General features: G+C 46.6%; 1 protein-coding gene across 2 annotated transcripts in view; it reads right to left on the bottom strand.

Annotated features, from left to right (window-relative positions):
- Positions 1-21,374, bottom strand: part of LOC129816507 (E3 ubiquitin-protein ligase SH3RF3-like) — a 94,549-nt gene extending 73,175 nt beyond the window's left edge. The window contains exon 1 of one of the 2 annotated variants that reach the window (XM_055871068.1): positions 20,700-21,374. In XM_055871068.1, coding sequence (XP_055727043.1) covers positions 20,700-21,074 — 375 coding nt within the window. In that variant the 5' untranslated portion in view covers positions 21,075-21,374. The remainder of the gene's footprint in view (positions 1-20,699) is intronic. The other variant, XM_055871067.1, reaches the window with a different exon arrangement.
- Positions 21,375-22,823: the final 1,449 nt, after the last annotated feature.

Here is a 22,823-nt window from a genome sequence, read left to right as displayed (position 1 = left end):
GACCTGGGAGACACTGTTGATGATGATGGATGGATACAGATATGATAGAATGCTCAGTCATGTTCATATAATCTCAGACATAAATTACTGCAATTTAATCCATCCATAGAACATATTATATACCATTGAAACTAGATATCATGCACTCAGAAATGTAATTCCTCTGCTGAAGGTGTATGTTATGGTCTTGTGAACGCTGGCTGAATTCCGTCAGAGTATGTTCTTTAATCTCAGCATTTCTACAGATTCTTCCTTCTCCCTGTTTTTCTTTGCTTGGAAATGTTGATACTGAAGACTGTTTTCAGAAGAAACTGTGTAACCTAGCATTTATAGCGGCTAAGAAATGCATTGCCATTAATTGGAAGGTTGGTTATCCTCCCTGAATGTCACAATGGATGGCAGAAATGTCACGTTATGTATCACTAGATTTGATTTATTACAGGATTAAGGGTATACTGTGCAACTTTCATAAGGTCTGGGTATCTTATATGGAATAGTGTACGACAAAAGTGGTCTGTATTGAAAACATAAGATTTTTTTAATCCAACAGTCGCAAATAGATTTTGTTCCATGGCACACGAGACTCCTGTCTGATTTGCCCCTATCTCAGTGAACTAATACATTGAGGAGGCCACAGGGATGACACGGTCCAAGAATATGGGGGATTGTGGCACAGATGTACAAGGCACGTCTCTCTCCAGAATGCGTCCTCTCCCGTCATTTTGTGGGTATTCATTGTTTCATAACTTTATTGTGTGCATTGTTTGCTGTGTCTATCAATTCCCCATTACATATATCACCAGTAGTAGCCTACATTTATCGTTAATTCCCATAATTTCTCATCTGCAATGTTTGTTTTGTTATGGTAATTTCTGTTCAATGCATTCAATATATATTTGTTATTATGAAATACTTTGAAAGGCTAGTCATGGCTCACATCAACACCATCATCCCAGACAACCTGTGTCCATCCGAGAGATCCACAGATGACGCAATCTCTTGTGCACTCCACACTGCCCTCTCCCACCTGGACAAGAGGGACACCTATGTGAGAATGCTGTCCCTCTCTCTCATTACTGTAACACTACTACTGTAATATAAACCTGGAGTGCATTTTATTACTATAGTACATTACTGGAAGTGGAACACAAGCCTACAGCAAACTAATGCCACACCTTACTGCCATAAAACAAAGTCCTAAATATAACCTCACCACAACACACAACTCCTCCCTCAGCTCCTTCTGACTCAAACTCATTTGCGAGTAATCTGGGGGGTGGGGGGTGTTGAAGAAAGAGTTGAGATGAGAGGGTAAGAGATGGGAGACAAAGAGAGAGAAAGAGGGAGGGGGAGAGATAAGTACAGGGATGAGAAAGAGGAGAGAGAGAGAGAGCGAGAGAGAGAGAGAAAAGAGGGGAGGGGGTTCCAGTTCGTCTAACAGTGTCGTCCCAGATGGAGGGAGCAGACGGACCGAAGACACAAAGCATGCTGGGTACCTCCAGTCACCACAGTGGTAGCGTGAGTCCTCCAAAGAGACACACACAAACAAAAATCTATGCAGATCCCTAGAGATCCACATAGGCCATAAAGTTACCTCCAGATGCTCCAACCCAGGACTCCCAAGTTCCACACCCTGACACAGCCCCCTGTCCTGGGCTTCATAGGACCCTCACCCCCTCTCCTCTGATTTCCCTTTCAGTCACCATGGAGATGGCTGCTAAGAGCTGATATCGTGATGTCATCACTGTGCTGCAGTTGTCCGGTGACATCACTAGCAGGGGACAGCTGAGAGCAGCTGAGAACTAAGAGAAGAGATCAAATGAAATGAATTGGTTGCGTACACATATTTTGCAGATGTTATCTCAGGTGCAGCAAAATATCTAGCTCCAACAATGTAGAAATACCTAACAATATAAAACAATACACACACCCCCCCCCCCCCCCCCCCCACACACACATTTTTTTAAAATAATTTAGAAATATCAGAAAGAGCAATGTCAGAGTCCAGAATATAAATATAGAGGAATGTAAATATACAGTACCAATCAAAGGTTTGCTCATTCAAGGGTTTTTCTTTATTTGGACTATTTTCTACACTGTAGAATAATAGTGAAGACATCAAAACTATGAAATAACACATATGGAATCATGTTGTAACCAAAAAAGTATTAAACAAAAATATATATAATAAAATAATATATAAAACATTCCTGGTGAAGCTGGTTGAGAGAATGCCAAGAGTGTGCAAAGCTGTCATCAAGGCGAAGGGTGGCTACTTTGAAGAATCTTGTTTAACACTTTTTTGGTTACTACATGATTCCATATGTGTTATTTCATCATTTTGATGTCTTTGCTATTATTCTACAATCTAGAAAATAGTAAAAAATAAAGAGAAACCCTTGAATGACTAGGTGGGTCCAAACTTTTTCAGAGGGTGCAGCACCCTCAGCACCCCTACCTCCTGCGTCTATGACTGAGAGGGACTAGACTAACTCAGGAAAACCTCTTCCTTAAAGAGATTCTCTGGTACTTTTGTAAAGTTTTTAGCCAGTAGTAGTTCTGAAAGTAGCACTCACAAGCCAAAAGTGGTCCCCGAAAATTGCATACTATGTCACATACGTGCATGTATGTGCTCTCTCACTCTCTCTCTCTGCTGTGTCCACTGAGCCATTGGGTAAGCCCTGAAACTTCATTGGATAACGCTGGGCAGGTCTCTTGCTAGCTGTCCCTCAAATGTGAGGCTGGCCGTAGTGGGGGTAAATGGCGTGGCACTGTTTTAAGAAAACAGGCGCTTTCAAACTAGGGATTTTGTGACTAATTGAGCTAAGACAGTAATTCTGCCCATAGATTATGCATGTTTAAACTACACATAGACACATCCATCCCAAAGCGGGAAGTATACAAAATACTTTCTTAGTCGCTAAAGTACCGGAGCTTGTCTTTAAGTCGCCTGCAGACACACAAACACCATGCAAACACACACATACACACACACTGATCTATCTCTGGTGCTAAATATAATATTTTCAGTAGTAGGATAAAGCAGACACAGTGTGTGTGTGTGTGTGTGTGTGTGTGTGTGTGTGTGTGTGTGTGTGTGTGTGTGTGTGTGTGTGTGTGTGTGTGTGTGTGTGTGTGTGTGTGTGTGTGTGTATCCAGTCTGGGCAGGAGTCCATACCACCGTGTAGTCTGGGGAAACCACACTGACATCTGAAACAACCACAACTCAGACAGACACTCCCTCCTGTGGGTTAACCCTGACCTGCCTAGTGGGAGGGAAAGGGAGGCAGAGAGGGAGAGAGAGGTCTTAAAATGTGGTCCAATTGTATGTGTGTGTGTGTGTGTGTGTGTGTGTGTGTGTGTGTGTGTGTGTGTGTGTGTGTGTGTGTGTGTGTGTGTGTGTGTGTGTGTGTGTGTGTAAACCAACTCTTGATTAAGGCAGTCATAACCGACATCCGTCCTGGTAGAGACAACTGCCACAACGTACTTGACCTATTATCCTTAAATGAAAAAGGGAATCTTTCATCTAAAGGGACAACACTACCAATATTAGAAGACCAACCTAGACCAACATTTGAACCAGGAAGCAAAGGGAGTCAACAGCCAGACCTCTGACTCCCAAATCGACCCCTAGATAGGTGGTTCTATAGGGCTGATGAGATTGACTCTATCTAGGTTTAGCCTAAGTTATAGTCGTAGCTCACCAGCCAGGTCTCTCAAGATCCACTTTCAAGATTCATCCAGGTACCCAGGACGTCGGGAGATTCCTTCAAAACCAGCCACTAGTGGCAACGATGAGCGCTATTACAATCAAGTAGGCTTGTTTTTTTTTAGGCATTATTGGCGGGGGTGGCGGATGGACGTAAGCTGCGAGCTCTGGCTCTGATGGTCACGTGTTCAATCACAGTTATAGGCACTTGTTTCAACCCTATCCAAAATCTTAACCCTAAACCATTCGGAATTCATGCTTAAACTTAACCAGCAGTAAAACTCAGGGTGCAGCCGCAGCAGGAGGAGCAACCCAGAATGTCCAAAACACCTAAAAATTTGACGTTAGGAGCAACTTCGAAATTTGACGTTTGGAGAAACGTGGGCAAACGTAGGAATCTGAAGTCAAATTGGTCAAACGATGAGATCTTGTTGGGCTCACACATTTGTATTGCCCTCAGGTTGTGAGGATCAGGTCTTCAGTTCCACTGAACCTTTCTCTCTAACCTGGCTCTCAGAATAGACTTACAGTAGAGAATAGACAGAACAGTAGATAGCTACACTCTTTGAAAAAAAGGTTCCAAAAGTGTTCTTCTGTTGTCCCATAGGAGAACCATTTTTGGTTCCAGGTATAACCATTTTTGGTCCCTGGGGAAAAGGTTCTACATGGAACCCAATAGGGATCTACCAGGAACCAAAAGGGTTCTACCTGGAACCAAAAAGGATCCTTCAAAGGATTCTCCTATGGGGACAACTGAAGAACCCTTTTAGGTTCTAGATAGCACATTTTTTTCTAAGAGTGTACATTAGAGAATGAGAGCATGATGTTGAAAAACACTCTGCTTTATCATGGTAATGAGATACAGAAAACAATAGAGGACATCAAAGACATTATGTGACAAGAGAGCGAGAGATCAGCAGGAGAGAGAGAGAGAGAGAAAGATCAGCAGGAGAGAGAGAGAGAGAGAGAGAGAGAGAGAGAGAAAGATCAGCAGGAGAGAGAGAGAGAGAAGTAGAGAAAAGTAGTACAATTCCTGAAGCTGTTGTCACGCACGCGCACCCACACACACGCACTCAACAGTGTGGGTGACTGTACATCTGTCTCTGTGAATATGAGTGACTTATTTGGAACGAAACATCACATGAACATTTCCATTTCACTATTTCCCTAGAAAACAGGTACAGTTCTATTATAAATATTTGACTGACTAGGAGTGACGCATCTTCAGATCTAAAGATGAGAGAATGTTTCTTGCTCATTCTGTGTTACATTTTTAGTGAGAGAGAAAGAGCTGTCAGCTGTATTCAGCAGATAGGCATTATAATGCCACACAGAAAAAGACAAAGAGAAGCAGAGAGATATAGAGGAAGAGGATAATAGGGAGAACGAGGGAGAAGGGAGACAGGGGTTGAGAGAAAAAAGGCAGAGAGCGATGAATAAGACAATTGGTGTACATATGGGGTAGAAGAGAAAAGTGTCTGCAGGGGTTTGCTGGTCTCAGTTTAACTCTGCCTTCTCCAGTAGCTCTCTATCGTAGCAGCTCTGAGTGTGTGTAGTGGAGATGGTTCCACGAACCACGCTCATGTAATTGGAAAGAGCAATTTCACACTGAGACTCCAATTTTTCATTTAAAATGTAGGCCAAACCAAAACCATTGATTTCAAAGTTCAACAAACCATACAACTCTATGGATTACTTTTAACAACTTACACTGAACATTTTATAAAAAACACATTTACTCAAAGAACTGTGTAGTTGCACATGTTTGGTAACAGACTTTCTGTAGAATCTCCATCAGTTTCTTTTGTGTCCATGTTTTCCAAAAACTCTGTTAAATATCTGCTCTGAATGAAGACTCAACATGTCTGAAGAAAGAATGGGGTGTCAGCTATGACATGATACCTTGACTTTGTCAAAATCTATTTTGGTTATTGAACAGTAAGTGAAGTGGATTTACACCCGGTGGCAGAATTGCAGAAACAGAACTTCATCATGATCTGATCAAAACAACTCATGATCTGATCTGGTACTACCCAGAAATGCATCATAATGCATATGAAGGTCATTCTCTTCATGGTGATGTATCCTGAATAGGTACACAAAGGTAGAAATATGCAATATCCTCCGTTGCATATTTGGGTATTATTCTAAACACAGGCTATTATTTTTATGAGCTCTTTAATGAGTAGAGTATAGTTCAGTACAGTACATTATAGTGTATTCAGCTGTAGTGTGCGTCCTCCACCAGCACACAGCATCTCTCCTCCGGACCATAACCCTCCCACTCCACGAGGTACTGAAGGCCCCTCGCCCGACGCCTCGAGTCCAGGATGGCTCGAACAGCATACGCCGGGACCCCATCGATGTCCACAGGGGGCGGAGGAACCTCCCGCACCTCAGACTCCTGGAGTGTACCCGCCACCACCGGCCTGAGGAGAGACACATGTAACGAGGGATTAATACGGGAAAGCTGTAACTTGTAGCATACCTCGTTCACTCTCCTCAGGACTTTGAATGGCACCCCAAACCGCGGGCCCAGCTTCCGGCAGGGCAGGTGGGGGGGGCAGGTTTCGGGTCGAGAGCCAGACCCGGTCCCCCGTGCGAACACCGGGGCCTCACTGCGGTGGCGGTCGGAGCTCGCCTTCTGCCGTCTCATGGCCCATTGCAGGTGCACATGGGCGGCGTCCCAGGTCTCCTCCGAGTGCTTAAACCATTCGTCCACCGCAGGAGCCTCGATCTGGCTCTGATGCCAGGGTGCCAGAACCGGTTGATACACCAGTATGCACTGGAAGGGGGAGAGGTTAGTGGAGGAGTGGCGGAGTGAGTTTTGGGCCATCTCTGCCCAGGGGATGAACGCCGCCCACTCCCCCGGCTGGTCCTGGCAATATGACCGCTGAAACATACCCACATCCTGGTTTACTCTCTCCACCTGCCCGTTACTCTCGGGGTGAAAATCCGAGGTGAGGCTGACCGAGACCCCCAGACGTTCCATGAACGCACTCCAGACCCTGGACGTGAACTGGGGACCCCGATCAGAGACTATGTCCTCAGGCACCCCGTACTACCGGAAGACGTGAGTGAACAGGGCCTCCGCAGTCTGTAGGGCCGTAGGGAGACCGGGCAAAGGGAGGAGACGGCAGAAAACCGACCCACAACGACCAGGATCGTAGTGTTGCCCTGTGAGGGAGGAAGATCCGTCAGGAAGTCCACCAACAGGTGCGAGGCTGTTGTGGAAGGGGTAGGGGTTGTAACTTCCCTCTCGGCAGGTGCCAGGGAGCCTTGCACTGGGCGCACACCGAGCAGGAGGAAACATAAACCCTCACGTCCTTGGCCAAGGTGGACCACCAATACTTCCCACTAAGACAGCGCACCGTCCGACCGATGCCAGGATGACCAGAGGAGGGTGACGTGTGGGCCCAATAGATCAACCGGTCGCGGACAGCAGACGGAACGTACAGACGCCCAGCTGGACACTGGAAAGGAGTGGGCTCTGTACGTAGTGCCCGCTCGATGTCCGCGTCCAGCTCCCAAACCACCGGTGCCACCAGGCAAGAGGCCAGGAGTATGGGAGTGTGATCCATGGACCGCTCCTCTGTGTCATACATCCGGGACAGTGCGTCTGCCTTAGCGTTCTGGGAACCTGGTCGGTAGGACAGGGTGAACACAAAACGGGTAAAAACATGGCCCATGTACTCCAGATGTACTCCAGATTGTGCTGGTCAGTCCAGATGAGAAAAGGGTGTCTCGCCCCCTCAAGCCAATGTCTCCACACCCTCAGAGCCTTGACGACAGCCAACAGCTCCCGGTCCCCCACATCATAGTTTTGCTCCGCTGGGCTGAGCTTCTTCGAAAAGAAGGTACAGGGGGTGAAGCTTCGGTGGCGTGCCCGAGCGCTGAGAGAGCACGGCTCCTATCCCAGCCTCGGAAGCGTCCACCTCCACTATGAACGCCAAAGAGGGATCCGGATGAGCCAGCACGGGAGCCGAGGTAAAAAGAGCTCTGTTGACCAAAAGCCCTGTCCGCCTCAGCCGAACATTGCAGTCGCACCGGTCCAACCTTTAGCCGTGAGGTAATGGGAGCCGCTACCTGACCAAAGCCCCGGATAAACCTCCGGTAGTAGTTGGCAAACCCTAGGAACCACTGCACTTCCTTTACCGTGGCCAATTACGCACGGCTGAAATGCGGTCACTCTCCATCTCCACCCCTGACGTGGAAATGCAGTACCCTAGGAAGGAGACGGACTGTTAGAAGAACAGACATTTCTCAGCCTTGACGTACAGGTCATGTTCCAATAGTCGACCAAGCACCCTGCGCACCAGGGACACTTGCTCGGCACGTGTAGCGGAGTTTATCAGAATGTCGTCGATATACACCACTACACCCTGCCTGCACAGGTCCCGGAAAATCTCGTCAACAAAGGCCTGGAAGACTGATGGAACATTCATCAACCCGTACGGCATGACGAGGTACTCATAGTGCCCTGAGGTGGTACTAAATGCCATCTTCCACTCGTCCCACTCCCGGATACGCACCAGGTTGTAAGTGCTCCTGAGATCCAATTTTGTGAAGAAGCGCGCCCCGTGCATTGACTCGATTGCACTGGCGATGAGAGGCAGCGGGTAGCTGTACCTCACAGTGATCTGATTGATACCCTGATAGTCAATACACGGGCGCAGACCCCCATCCTTCTTCTTCACAAAAAATAAACTCGAGGAGGCAGGTGAAGTGGAGGGCCGAATGCATCCCTGCCCCAGGGATTCGGAGACATATGTTTCCATAGCCGCCGTCTCCTCCTGTGACAGAGGATACACGTGACTCCTGGGAAGTGCTGCGTCTACCAGGAGATTTATCGCACAACCCCCCCGTCGATGGGATGGTAATTGAGTCGCCCTCTTCTTACAGAAGGCGAGAGCCAAATCGGCATATTCTGAGGGGACGCGCACGGTGGAGACCTGCTCTGGACTTTCCACCGTAGTCGCACCAATGGAAACCCCTTCACACCTCCCTGAGCACTTTTGTGACCACCCCTTGAGAGCCCTCTGTTGCCACGAAATAGTGGGGTCATGACAGGCCAACCAGGGTAGGCCCAGCACCACGGGAAACGGAGGAGAACCAATAAGGAAGAGACTGATTCTCTCCTTGTGACCCTCCTGCGTAACCATGCCTAGTGGAGCAGTGGCCTCCCTAATCAGCCCTGACCCTAATGATCGACTATCTTGGGCGTGCACAGGGAAGGCCATATCCACAGGAACAAGGGGGATCCCTAAACTATGGGCAAATGAACAGTCGATAAAATTACCAGCTCCGCCTGAATCTACGAGCGCCTTATGCTGGGAATGCGGGGAAAACTCGGGAAATTTAATAGACACATATGTGACAACAGGGGGCTCTGGGTGAGCCTGGTGCAGACTCACCTGGGGTGACACGATAGCGCCCTGCCTGCTTCCTCGACTCCCTGAGGAACCCCCCCAGCACCGACCAGCAGTGTGCCCTCTGCGGCCACAGATGGTGCAGGGAATGGCCCCTCCTCCGGTCACCCTAAGCACAGCACATCCCAGCTCCATGGGGGTCGGAGGAGAAGTGCTGGGGGATGGAACTGACAGGCCCCAATCCGGACGTCCGCGGGTAGCCAGCAGGTTGTCCAGCCGGATGGACAGGTCCACCAGCTTGTCCAACGTGAGGGTGTCGTCTCGGCAGGCCAACTCCTGACGGACGTCCTCACGCAGACTGCACCGGTAGTGATCGATCAGAGCCCTGTCGTTCCATCCCGGTCTGGCGGCCAGGGTCCGGAAGACCAAAGCGAAATCCTGCGCGCTCCTTGTCCCCTGCCTCAGGTGGAACATACGTTCACCTGCCGCTCGACCCTCAGGTGGGTGGTCGAAAACTGCCCGAAAGCGGCGTGTGAACTCTGCGTAATGGTCCAATGCCGTGTCTCCTTCACTCCATACGGCGTTGGCCCACTCCAGGGCTTTGCCTGAGAGGCAGGAGACGAGGGTGTACACGCTCTCATGTCCCGAAGGAGCCGGGTGGACGGTCGCCAGGTAGAGTTCCTGCTGGAGTAGGAACCCCTGGCATCCGGCAGCCATCCCATCATACTCCCTCGGGAGCGTGAGCCGAATCCCGCTGGGCCCAGTTGAAGGAGGGGTGGACAGTGGGGCCTGCTGGTGGAGGCGCTGGAAGACCTCCTCTTCTCTCCCAACGATCCATCGTCTGCAGCACGCGATCAATGGCGGTGCCCAGACGTTGCAACATGGTCGCATGCTGCTGAACGCGCTCCTCTATCGCCACAGGGAGGGCGTCTGCTCCTGCTGACTCCATTCGGTGGTGAGTGATTCTGTAATAGTGCCTGGTGTAGAGGAGTCAGGCGCAGGACAGCAGATATGAGTAATAAACGTAATTTAGTCAAATATTCACAAATACAACACAATAAATCGAGCCCACAATAACGGACCGTATTACAAACAAACAATCACTCACAAACAACCATGGGGGAACAGAGGGTTAAATAATGAACAAGTAATTGGGGGATTGAAACCAGGTGTGTAAGACAAGGACAAAACAAATGGAAAATAAAAAGTGGATCGGCGATGGCTAGAAGGCCAGTGACGTCGACCGCCAAACGCCGCCCGAACAAGGAGAGGGACCGACTTCGGCCGAAGTCGTGACACTGTATTCAAACCCACAAATGCTGTTGCTTCAGATACTCAACTAGTCTACTAGTTTAATCAGAACAACAGTTTTCAGCTGTGCTAACATTGTTGCAAAAGGGTTTTCTAATGATCAATTTCAAAATGATAAACTTGGATTAGCTAACAAAACATGACATTGGAACACAGGAGTGATGGTTGCTGATAATGGGCCTTTGTACGCCATTAAAAATCTGCCGTTTCCAGCTACAATAGTCATTTAAAACATGAACAATGTCTACACTGTATTTCTGATCAATTTGATGTTATTTTAATAGACAAAATATTTTATTTTATTTTAAAAACATGGACATTTCTAAGTGACCCCAAACTTTTGAACGGTAGTGTATATATAGGACAAAACACATCATGACAAGAGAGACACCACAACACTACATAAAGAGAGACCTAAGACAACAGCATAGCAAGGCAGCAACACATAAAAACACAGCATGGTAGCAACACAACATGACAACAACATTTTAGCAGCACAAAACATGGTACAAAGATTATTGGGCACAGACAACAGCACAAAGGGCAAGAAGGTAGAGACAACAATACATCACGCAAAGCAGCCACAACTATCAGTAAGAGTGTCCATCATTGAGTCTTTGAATGAAGAGATGAGGATAAAACTGTCCAGTTTGAGTGGTTTTTGCAGCTCGCTCCAGTCGCTAACTGCAGCGAACTGAAAAGAGGAGCGACCCAGGGATGTGTGTGCTTTGGGGACCTTTAACAGAATGTGACTGGCAGAATGGGTGTTGTATGTGGAGGATAAGGGTTACAGTAGGTATCTCAGATAGGGGGGAGTGAGGCCTAAGAGGGTTTTATAAATAATCATCAACCAGTGGGTCCTGCGACGGGTATACAGAGATGACCAGTTTACAGAGGAGTATAGAGTGATGTTCCCTATAAGGTGAATTGGTGGCAAATTTATGATGGTGAATGTTAAAGAACATCTAGCCGCTCGAGAGCACCCTTACCTGCCGATCTATAAATTACGTCTCTGTAATCTAGCATGGATAGGATGGTCATCTGAATCAGGGTTAGTTTGGCAGCTGGGGTGAAAGAGGAGCGATTACGATAGAGGAAACCAAGTCTAGATTTAACTTTGGCCTGCAGCTTTGATATGTGCTGACAGAAGGACAGTGTAACGTCAAGCCATACTCCCAAGTACTTGTATGAGGTGACTACCTCAACCTCTAAACCCTCAGAGGTAGTAATCACACTTGTAGGGAGTGGGACATTCTTCTTACCAAACCACATGACCTTTGTTTTGGAGGTGTTCAGAACTAGGTTAAGGGCAGAGAAAGCTTGCTGGACACTAAGAAAACTGTGTCGTAGAGCGTTTAACACAACATCCGGGGAGGGGCCAGCTGAGTATGACTGTCTCATCTGCATATAAATAGATGACAGAGCTTCCTACTGCCTGAGCTATGTTGTTGATGTACATTGAGAAGAGTGTGGGAACTAGGATCGAGCCTTGGGGTTTCTCGCGTTGGTTAGTGAGCGAAGCTGGGCAAAGTGTGCAGTTTGACTAGGCTACTGATATTGTCTGGGGTTGCTTGGCATGCAAAATTACTTGTAGATCAATGACTGTCAACACAGTTACTTGCAGTTTGACACTGAAATGTGAGAGGTATTTTCAAAAGGTAGAAAGAATATAATATGAGCAACAACAACAACGTGAAACATCCATTCGTAACGTTTGAATAGATTTTCTGACCGATGCATGCTACATTTGGATCAGTTAAGGGGTCTGCAGAACGATGCACTTGTATCTTAAACATTTGAATCGGGACTGATGGGTATCGGTGAATCGTTACATCCCGTAGTACTCTACTGTTCCCTACTGTAATGTAAGTACTGTAATGTCTAAACTTGTGAAACATAGACGTCTATGATTGGTTCAAATCTGAACCAATCATGGACACCAATGTTTGGGCCAAATGAATGCTGGTCCAGATGTCTGTGGACATTGAAATAAAGTCTTGGGTGAACTGACCAAATTTGAACTACTTTTAACGTCCATGGATGTCCGGTGTCGGTCGGTGCTCAGTGGTTGAGGATACTGGTTACAGTCAATGGTAAGAGAGGGGGCTCATTGTTAGGTGTCAGTTAGAGCCGGGAGAAGTGACATAAATTGGAGAGAGAGAGAAAGGAGCGAGAAGAGACAGAGAGAGAGGGTGAGAGAGGGGGGCGGGTTGTCACACTTGCTTAGACCACCAGATGACAGAAAGAGAAAGACAACAGTTATCAGCTGAACATAACAGTATGCCAGTGGAAGGGAGGACTATAGCAAGTGAACCAACTGTGGTTTGTGCCTACTATGATTTCCCATTGTAGCCAATTCAATTGCAGAAATGTTTGTCACAGATTTTTCTGAAATTCTGCTACCGTAAAAACATTACAACTAATTCATAGGTATACCTTAACTTGTTACTTCAGGGAACTTTAATTGTCCTCCCTCCTCATGAGGGACAGAAAATATCAAATGTCATAAAGATACAGCATGTGGGTTTTTGGTAACGGATTCAAGGCACAAGGCAATGTTTCTTAAACTTAAAAAATGTAGAAAAAAATGATCCGAAATGAAATATGTGTTGATATTAGTCTGCAGGGGTCTTTACTTCAACATTATTTAGTTTTGATGGATTTCTAATAATAAGACATTTTCTGATAGATGTTGTCTAAGACCTCTATTACATCTGTTTGACAAGAAATCAAAGCCATTGCTTGTTCCTATTTTTATCATGGAAAATTATTATATGCCTTCATTTGTAACAGCGGCCTTCCCTCTCTTCACTATAAGAGAGGGTGAAACAGGGATCGGACCAACACGCAGCGTAGCCAGTGCTCAACATGTTTAATTAACAAAAAACTACAGTGAACACTAAACAAATACAAAATAACAAAAGTGGCAAACCAATACAGACCAATCTGGTGCAGAACACAAACACAGAGACAGGAAACAACCACCCACAATCCCCAACACAAAACAAGCCACCTATATATGATTCTCAATCAGGGACAACGATTGACAGCTGTCTCTGATTGAGAACCATATTAGGCTGGACACAGAAACAGACAAACTAGACACACAACATAGAATGCCCACCCCAACTCATGCCCTGACCATACTAAACAAATACAAAAACAAGGGAAAACAGGTCAGGAACGTGACATAATTTCTCAAAAATATAGCCTCTTATCTTTCATTTGACCCCCAATTTGACATGCTCCTATGAACTTGTTGGTGAACACAGGTCCTTTTACATGGAAATTACAGTAACATTGTCTGAGACCTTAAAACTTGTGTTAGCTCCCCAATAAAATTCCTAGGCTTTATCTCAGACATACAGTTAAAGTCGGAAGTTTACATACACCTTAGCCAAATACATTGAAACTCAGTTTTTCACAATTCCTGACATTTAATCCTAGTAAAAATACCCTGTCTTAGGTCATTTAGGATCACCACTTTATTTTAAGAATGTGAAATGTTAGAATAATAGTAGAGAGAATTATTTATTTCAGATTTGATTTCTTTCATCACATTCCCTGTGGGTCAGAAGTTTACATTACACTCAATTAGTATTTAGTAGCATTGCCTTTAAATTGTTTAACTTGGGTCAAATGTTTCGGGTAGCCTTCCACAAGCTTCCCACAATAGGTTGGGTTAATTTTGGCCCATTCCTCCTGACAGAGCTGGTGTAACTGAGTCAGGTTTGTAGGCCTCCTTGCTTGCACATGCTTTTTCAGTTCTGCACACACATTTTCTATATGATTGATGTCAGGGCTTTGTGATGGCCACTCCAATACCTTGACTTTGTTGTCCTTAAGCCATTTTACCACAACTATGGAAGTATGCTTGGGGTCATTGTCCATTTAGAAGACCCATTTGTGACCACGCTTTAACTTCCTGACTGATGTCTTGAGATGCTGCTTCAATATATCCACATAATTTTCCTTCCTCGTGATGCTATTTATTTTTTGAATTGCACCAGTCCCTCATGCAGCAAAGCACCCCCACAACATGATTCTGCCACCCACGTTGGGATGGTGTTCTTCGGCTTGCAAGCATCCTCCTTTATCCTCCAAAAATAACGATGGTCATTATGGCCAAAAAGTTATATTTTTTGTTTCACCAGACCAGAGGACATTTCACCAAAAAATACGATCTTTGTCCCCATGTGCAGTTGCAAACCGTAGTCTGTCTTTTTAATGGCGGTTTTGGAGCAGTGGCTTCTTCCTTGCTGAGCGGCTTTTCAGGTTGTGTCGATATAGGACTCGTTTTACTGTGGATATAGATACTTTTGTACCTGTTCCCTCCAGTATCTTCACAAGGTCCTTTGCTGTTGTTCTGAAATTGATTTGCACTTTTCGCACCAAAGTACATTCATCTCTAGGAGACAGAATGCGTCTCCTTCTTGAGCGGTATGACGGCTGCATGGTCCCATGGTGTTTATACTTGCGTACTATTGTTTGTACAGATGAACGTGGCACCTTCAGGTGTTTGGAAATTGCTCCCAAGGATGAACCAGACTTGTGGAGGTCTCCAATTTTTTTTCTGAGGTCTTGGCTGATTTCTGATGATGTCAAGCAAATAGGCACTAAGTTTGAAGGTAGGCCTTGAAATACATCCACAGGTACACCTCCAATTGACTCAAATTATGTCAATTGGCCTATCAGAAGCTTCTAAAGACATGACATAATTTTCTGGAATTTTCCAAGCTGTTTTAAGACACAATCAACTTAGTGTATGTAAACTTCTGACCCAATGGAATTGTGATACAGTGAATTATAAGTGAAATAATCTGTCTGTAAACAATTGTTGGAAAAATTACTTGCGTCATGCACAAAGTAGATGTCCTAACTGACTTTCCAAAACTATAGTTTGTTAACAAGAAATTTGTGGAGTGGTTGAAAAACGAGTTTTAATGACTCCAACCTAAGTGTGTGTAAACTTCCTACTTCAACTGTAGTACTGTGCACACAAATAGGCCTATTTTTTTCTCCCTGCTCAATAGGAGATTACCAAACCATGTGAACTTGAGGTTGGGTGACGATATGTTAGGACAGGCTGGTTTGGTAAGTGGCCACTAGTCTCTCTGTCAAGCTGCGCAGATTGAATGAGTCTCTCTGGATAAACATCACTTCACCTCACACTGAGATGGAGAGAGAGAGAGACATAGAGAGAGAAACAGATAGAGAGAGAGAGATCCCCAGGTCTCCTGGAGAAACAGAGGTTTAATTTCCAGCAGAATAATCATCAGCATCACTCAACCAGGCAGAGAGAGGGATGGAGGAAGAGAGAGGCTCTAAAGATGATGGACTCTCCATTTCCCTTTACACGCACAGAGATATAGCCAATTACACACACACTGCATCTCAAAGCACAGAGAGGAGATAGCCAATTCCAGGCACTGTCAGGCAGCATACAGAGAATAGGTTTTAAATTCTATGGAACTCTGCTCAGCTGCAACCTGAGATCGGAGATCGGAGCGGAGGTGTGTGTGGGGTGGGGTGAGGGGGGGGTGTAGCAGCTGAATTAGGCTAATCAGCCTGATCAACGACATCATGTCCACATTTCCTTTGGCAATGTCTCTCTGTTTGAAAGGACTTATATCTCATAGCTCTGACACCTCTCTCTCTTTTGCTCTCTCGCCTTCTCTCCATCACTCCATCACACTTTTTTCTGTCTCTCTGTCTCTCCCTCTCTCCTCCTGTAGACTAAACAGAGAGAAAGCAGACCCTGGTCGCAACAGGATGTGACACACTGCTCTCACGCGCGCACACAGAGAGAGAGAGAGAGAGAGAGAGAGAGATGTTTCCACTATATACGAGAGATGTTTCCATGGTATAGCCTAATCCCTCAGAAAGTGTTCCACAGGAGACCATTAACACTTGACGTTCATAACAGTTTAGACCTGGAGGATGAATAACCATGTCTGGGACTTGAAGTCTCATGTTAGATCCTGTGATAATACATCAGGCTTTGGCTCAGTGGGCTGACACATTCTTGAGTTGCACAGAGAGGTGATCTGGTCAGTCACATTGGTAACAGATAATTTCTTATTATCCTCTCCTCCGTGTATGAATTCATTTTCCAGCACTAGGCCAGCCGCCAGACCTGACTGACTTCTCTCCCTTATCTCCATACTAACAATGGTGGGGGTTAACTTTGTGTGTGTGTGTGTGTGTGTGTGTGTGTGTGTGTGTGTGTGTGTGTGTGTGTGTGTGTGTGTGTGTGTGTGTGTGTGTGTGTGTGTGTGTGTGTGTGTGTGTGTGTGTGTGTGTGTGTGTGTGTGTGTGTGTGTGTGTGTGTGTGTGTGTGTTGTGGGGGGATGGGAGTTAACCCTTAACCCCATGGGAATAGCAGCCAAGCTGAAAGCTTGTTTAGCACACAACACCCCATCTAGGCCAATAAACCCATCTGCATCTCCACCCCCAGCCTATACACTATCTGCATCTCCACCCCCAGCCTATACACTATCTGCATCTCCACCCCCAGCCTATACACTATCTGCATCTCCACCCCCCAGCCTATACACTATCTGCATCTCCACCCCCCAGCCTATACACTATCTGCATCTCCATCCCCCAGCCTATACACTATCTGCATCTCCACCCCCCAGCCTATACACTATCTGCATCTCCATCCCCCAGCCTATACACTATCTGCATCTCCACCCCCCAGCCTATACACTATCTGCATCTCCACCCCCAGCCTATACACTATCTGCATCTCCACCCCCCAGCCTATACACTATCTGCATCTCCACCCCCAGCCTATACACTATCTGCATCTCCACCCCCCAGCCTATACACTATCTGCATCTCCACCCCCAGCCTATACACTATCTGCATCTCCACCCCCCAGCCTATACACTATCTGCATCTCCACCCCCCAGCCTATACACTATCTGCATCTCCACCCCCAGCCTATACACTATCTGCATCTCCACCCCCAGCCTATACACTATCTGCATCTCCACCCCCAGCCTATACACTATCTGCATCTCCACCCCCCAGCCTATACACTATCTGCATCTCCACCCCCAGCCTATACACTATCTGCATCTCCACCCCCCAGCCTATACACTATCTGCATCTCCACCCCCAGCCTATACACTATCTGCATCTCCACCCCCATCCCCAGCCTATACACTATCTGCATCTCCACCCCCCCAGCCTATACACTATCTGCATCTCCATCCCCCAGCCTATACACTATCTGCATCTCCACCCCCCAGCCTATACACTATCTGCATCTCCATCCCCCAGCCTATACACTATCTGCATCTCCACCCCCAGCCTATACACTATCTGCATCTCCATCCCCCAGCCTATACACTATCTGCATCTCCATCCCCAGCCTATACACTATCTGCATCTCCATCCCCCAGCCTATACACTATCTGCATCTCCATCCCCAGCCTATACACTATCTGCATCTCCATCCCCCAGCCTATACACTATCTGCATCTCCACCCCCCAGCCTATACACTATCTGCATTTCCACCCCCCAGCCTATACACTATCTGCATCTCCATCCCCCAGCCTATACACTATCTGCATCTCCATCCCCAGCCTATACACTATCTGCATCTCCATCCCCCAGCCTATACACTATCTGCATCTCCACCCCCCAGCCTATACACTATCTGCATCTCCATCCCCCAGCCTATACACTATCTGCATCTCCATCCCCCAGCCTATACACTATCTGCATCTCCATCCCCCAGCCTATACACTATCTGCATCTCCACCCCCCCAGCCTATACACTATCTGCATTTCCACCCCCCAGCCTATACACTATCTGCATCTCCATTCCCCAGCCTATACACTATCTGCATCTCCACCCCCCAGCCTATACACTATCTGCATCTCCACCCCCCAGCCTATACACTATCTGCATCTCCACCCCCCAGCCTATACACTATCTGCATCTCCATCCCCCAGCCTATACACTATCTGCATCTCCATCCCCCAGCCTATACACTATCTGCATCTCCACCCCCCAGCCTATACACTATCTGCATCTCCACCCCCCAGCCTATACACTATCTGCATCTCCACCCCCCAGCCTATACACTATCTGCTTTTCCACCCCCCCAGCCTATACACTATCTGCATTTCCACCCCCCCAGCCTATACACTATCTGCATTTCCACCCCCCCAGCCTATACACTATCTGCATCTCCACCCCCCAGCCTATACACTATCTGCATCTCCACCCCCCAGCCTACACACTATCTGCATCTCCACCCCCCAGCCTATACACTATCTGCATCTCCACCCCCCAGCCTTTACACCCCTCTCTTTTTTTCTGCATTTCTCTCCCTTTTTCTCTCTCCCTCTCTCCCACTACAAGTCTCTCTCTCTCTTCATACAAGTACAACAATACCATATTGTTGTATGTGTGTATTACATCAGGCCAAGCAGCAATGTATACTATGTCTCTGCCAGACAGCCGTAAGTCCTGTCAGTCAGTTTATTACCATGCAGATTAGCCAGATTCAACAACCAGACACTCATTACATTACAGATTCCCTTTACCAATACTTCATTAATACCACATGAATACTGCATTAATACTTCATTATGACCACATGAATACTGCATTAATACTTCATTATGACCACATTAATACTGAATGTGTCTGGCTCCCTCAATGGGCTCACCATATCATAGGCTCTCCCTGTGCGACTGTGTGTGTGTGTGTGTGTGTGTGTGTGTGTGTTTGAGTCAGCAAAGACAAAAGTTTCCCTCTGAATCCTCTCTGCTCTTCATCCTTCCAACTGAAGCAGCCACACACACACACACCCACACACCCACACACACACACACACACACACACACACACACACACACACACACACACACACACACACACACACACACACACACACACACACACACACACACACACACACACACACACACACACACACACACACACACACACACACACACACACACATACACACACACTAAATGAGATTCCTGCTCCTTAATAAATGTTGAGGGTGTCTTTGTCAGAGTGTGAGTGTTCAGAGGAATAAAGCACAGCTACGGCTGGCTGTCTAGTCTGAAGGAGACATTTTAAACTAACACGTCGAGAGAGAGAGAGAGAGAGAGAGAGAGAGCGAGAGAGAGAGAGAGAGAGAGAGAGAGAGAGAGAGAGAGAGAGATGGTTGCCTCGGAGCATTCCACACATCCACGATCAGTGTTTAGATTCTACTGCTTCTGCTGGTGGCTCTGGCAGGCCTGCTAGCTGCGCCCCACCAGACACTCTGTCTCTCAGTCCTGGACTGTCCGTATGTTCAATAGTCACCCTGCTCCCCTTCAGTGGACTGGGAAGTATGAGAAGAAGAAACACTGGTATGTTAATTATTTTTTAATTTTTTTAATTTAACCTTTATATTACTAGGAAAGTCAGTTAATAACACATTTTTATTTACAATGATGGCCTACCCCGGCCAAACCCGGACGACGCTTGGACAATTTGGCGCCACCTTTTGGGACTCCCAATCACGTCCGGATGTGATACAGCCTGGAATCGAACCAGGGGCTGTAGTGACGCCTCTTGCACTGAGATGCAGTCCCTTAGATGCTGCGCTACTTGGGAGCCGGAACTCACAATCAAAGAGGATTGTGAGTTACATTTTGTATACTATGTACACTACTTGGGCCAACGACATGACATGGCATGACATGACATTAACCTTTTCAAACAAACAAACATAATGGGCCCAAACATCTGTTATCATATAGGATACTGTTAATCAAACTAGACTGTGTATAAGGTAGAACCCCAACATCCAACCATGTCATTGTTCTGGCTGCTTTGTTCAGTCTATGTTATGAAACATGCTATACTGCTGCAGCTCTAGACTCTACACAGCCAGCCAATGAGGTAACTAAAACCATTTCTGGCTACACCTGGCTTGTCTGTCAAGCAACAACATGAATAGCACAGGTGAAGTACTCTCTATTTCCATTATTCCCCACCCCCTCTCTCCCTCCCTCTATAATTGTCTTTAGCTGCAGGGGCCAGGGGTGGATATCACTGATGTCTTTCAGCACCTTATTGTATTTAACATTGAGGTGCTTTCTTTTCTTCCTGATGTCACATTAGATTTCCCAAACAGATTCCCAGCTATAATGCAATATCACCCCCCACACATGTTTACAGCAACTCTGTTCTGGAGGACTCCAGCCAAGGAACATTCTGTACAGCAAGTTGGTAGCCAACCAGCCCAAATACGACGTCGGATTAGACCGTAGCAGAGCCACGTACCTTGACCGGGGGGCTTCGTGTGGCCACCGGCTGGTCCCTGATCCCACTGCCCGGGGGAGAGGCACTGATCCCGGCAGCACAGCCCAGCGACCGCCCGCCTCCCACCAGGGACTGCCTGGTACTACCTCCATTCCGTGGCCGCTGTTTGATCCCGTCCAGCAGGCGGACCAGCAAGATATTCGCGGGAAGATCATCCACCTCACAGCCGACTAGGATACGACATTCTGGGCATCTCAGTTCGTTCCTGGAGCTGACTATGTTCTCCAAGCAGCGGCGACAGAAGGTGTGTTGGCAAGGCAGGACTTTAGCTGTAGTGTCCAGCCGCTCCAAACACACTGAACACTCCAATAGATCCAACAGTGACGACTCGTCCATCTCACACTGCGTTATTAATGACGTTAACCGAGTGGGTGTTGGTTTCTTGTTGCGCGTGTAATGCACCAGAAACTGAAGAATGCATATCGGCGTAAGGCTGTTTAAATGCACAATTTCCCACAACAGAGCCTGTGCAGGGAACCAGGCAGCCCCTCTCGCTCTCTCTTCTATTTCTCCTCGCTCTCTCTCTATTTGCTCGCTCGCACAGCTGTGCAGAATGCAGTGAGGTCACGCTCTGCTGTGCAATTTCCCACAACGAAGCCCATGCAGGCAACCAGGCAGCCCCTCTCGCTCTCTTCTCTCTCTCTCTCTCTCTCTCTCTCTCTCTCTCTCTCTCTCTCTCTCTCTCTCTCTCTCTCTCTCTCTCTCTGTCTCTCTCTCTCTCGGTGTGTGGGTGTGTGTGTGTGAGAGAGAGTGTGAGTGTTACTGTGTGTGTGATAATGTTACTGTTATTCTATGGGGATGAACAGAGTGTGGATGCATTCAAGTGGTATAATGCAACACAGATTATCCCCAAAACCTGTCACCATCTCTGATGAGCTAGTAGTGTGGCTTATCTTTATAAATAAGGTGTCAAGTCAATAAGCAAACTGAACCAGATATTTGGTAGACTCCATTAGGAGAGTAGGTAATTCTACCACAGAATAACCAGCACCAGTGGCGGTCGGTGCCGTTTAAGATGAAGGAGAACGATTACATTTTTCATGAGCATGTCCTTATTTCTATTACAGCATATTGGATGACTGTCATTCATATTCCATTCACCCAGCTCAATGTAACATCAATACGTTTAGGCTACTACATGATACTCAAATTGTCCCTATACCCATCATGAGGTTGCTACAACCTAGCCTATGAAAAATTTGAGGTGTCAGGCAGTGACACATGGGCAGACACTATTGACTGCATCTAGCTGATCTAGGGTGTAATCATTAGTCCAACAGTTGCAAATGAGAGTTTCTATTGGACAAATTCAGGTTTGTTTATCCCCGTTTTGTTCCGTTTGCTTCCGTTTAAGAAATGTTTTTCAACAGAATCGGTGGAATCTCCTGATCACACGTAACCACAGTTCACTTTCATAGCAGCCAAGTTGTATTCCTTTTCGTGTCTATGTTCTCTCCTCCTCTCACCATTTCCTTTCGCTACTGGACTTCAATGCACAACACATCAGCTGTATGTGACCAGGCAAAAAAAAACTTTCCAAGCCAAACCATATCATAACCACAACACACAGCCTACATCGTTGTCACCATATTAGCTAAAGTAATGCCATAGTCAAGATAGCTAATAGACCTAACGCATTAGTAAACCCACTACAATCATGCAGTATACAGTCAGTAAGCAGTTTACCACTGACACAGGTGGGCCCCAGTGGAAATACATTTGTAAAATCAGGACATTTTCTGGAAGTTGTCATAATTACTGTGTAAGTCTATGGAAGGAGTTGAGAACCATGAGCCTCCTTGGTTTTCTATTGATGTCAATGTACCCAGAGGAGAACAGAAGCTAGCTGTCCTCCGGCTACTTAAAAAATGGTTCTAATAAATATTACCTTTATTTCACTAGACAAGTCAGTTAAGAACAAATTCTTATTTACAATGACGACCTACCAAAAGGCAAAAGGCCTCCTGCGGGGATGGGGGCTAGGATTAAAACATTTAATTTAAAAAATATAGGACAAAACACACATCACGACGAGAGACAACACAACACGACATAAAGAGAGACCTAAGACAACAGCATAGCAAG

This window comes from Salvelinus fontinalis, chromosome 19 (assembly GCF_029448725.1).
Source record: "Salvelinus fontinalis isolate EN_2023a chromosome 19, ASM2944872v1, whole genome shotgun sequence".
NCBI lineage: Eukaryota > Metazoa > Chordata > Actinopteri > Salmoniformes > Salmonidae > Salvelinus > Salvelinus fontinalis.
The sequence above is the reverse complement of the archived record's forward strand: the minus strand, read 5'-3'. Positions and strand labels throughout refer to the sequence as shown.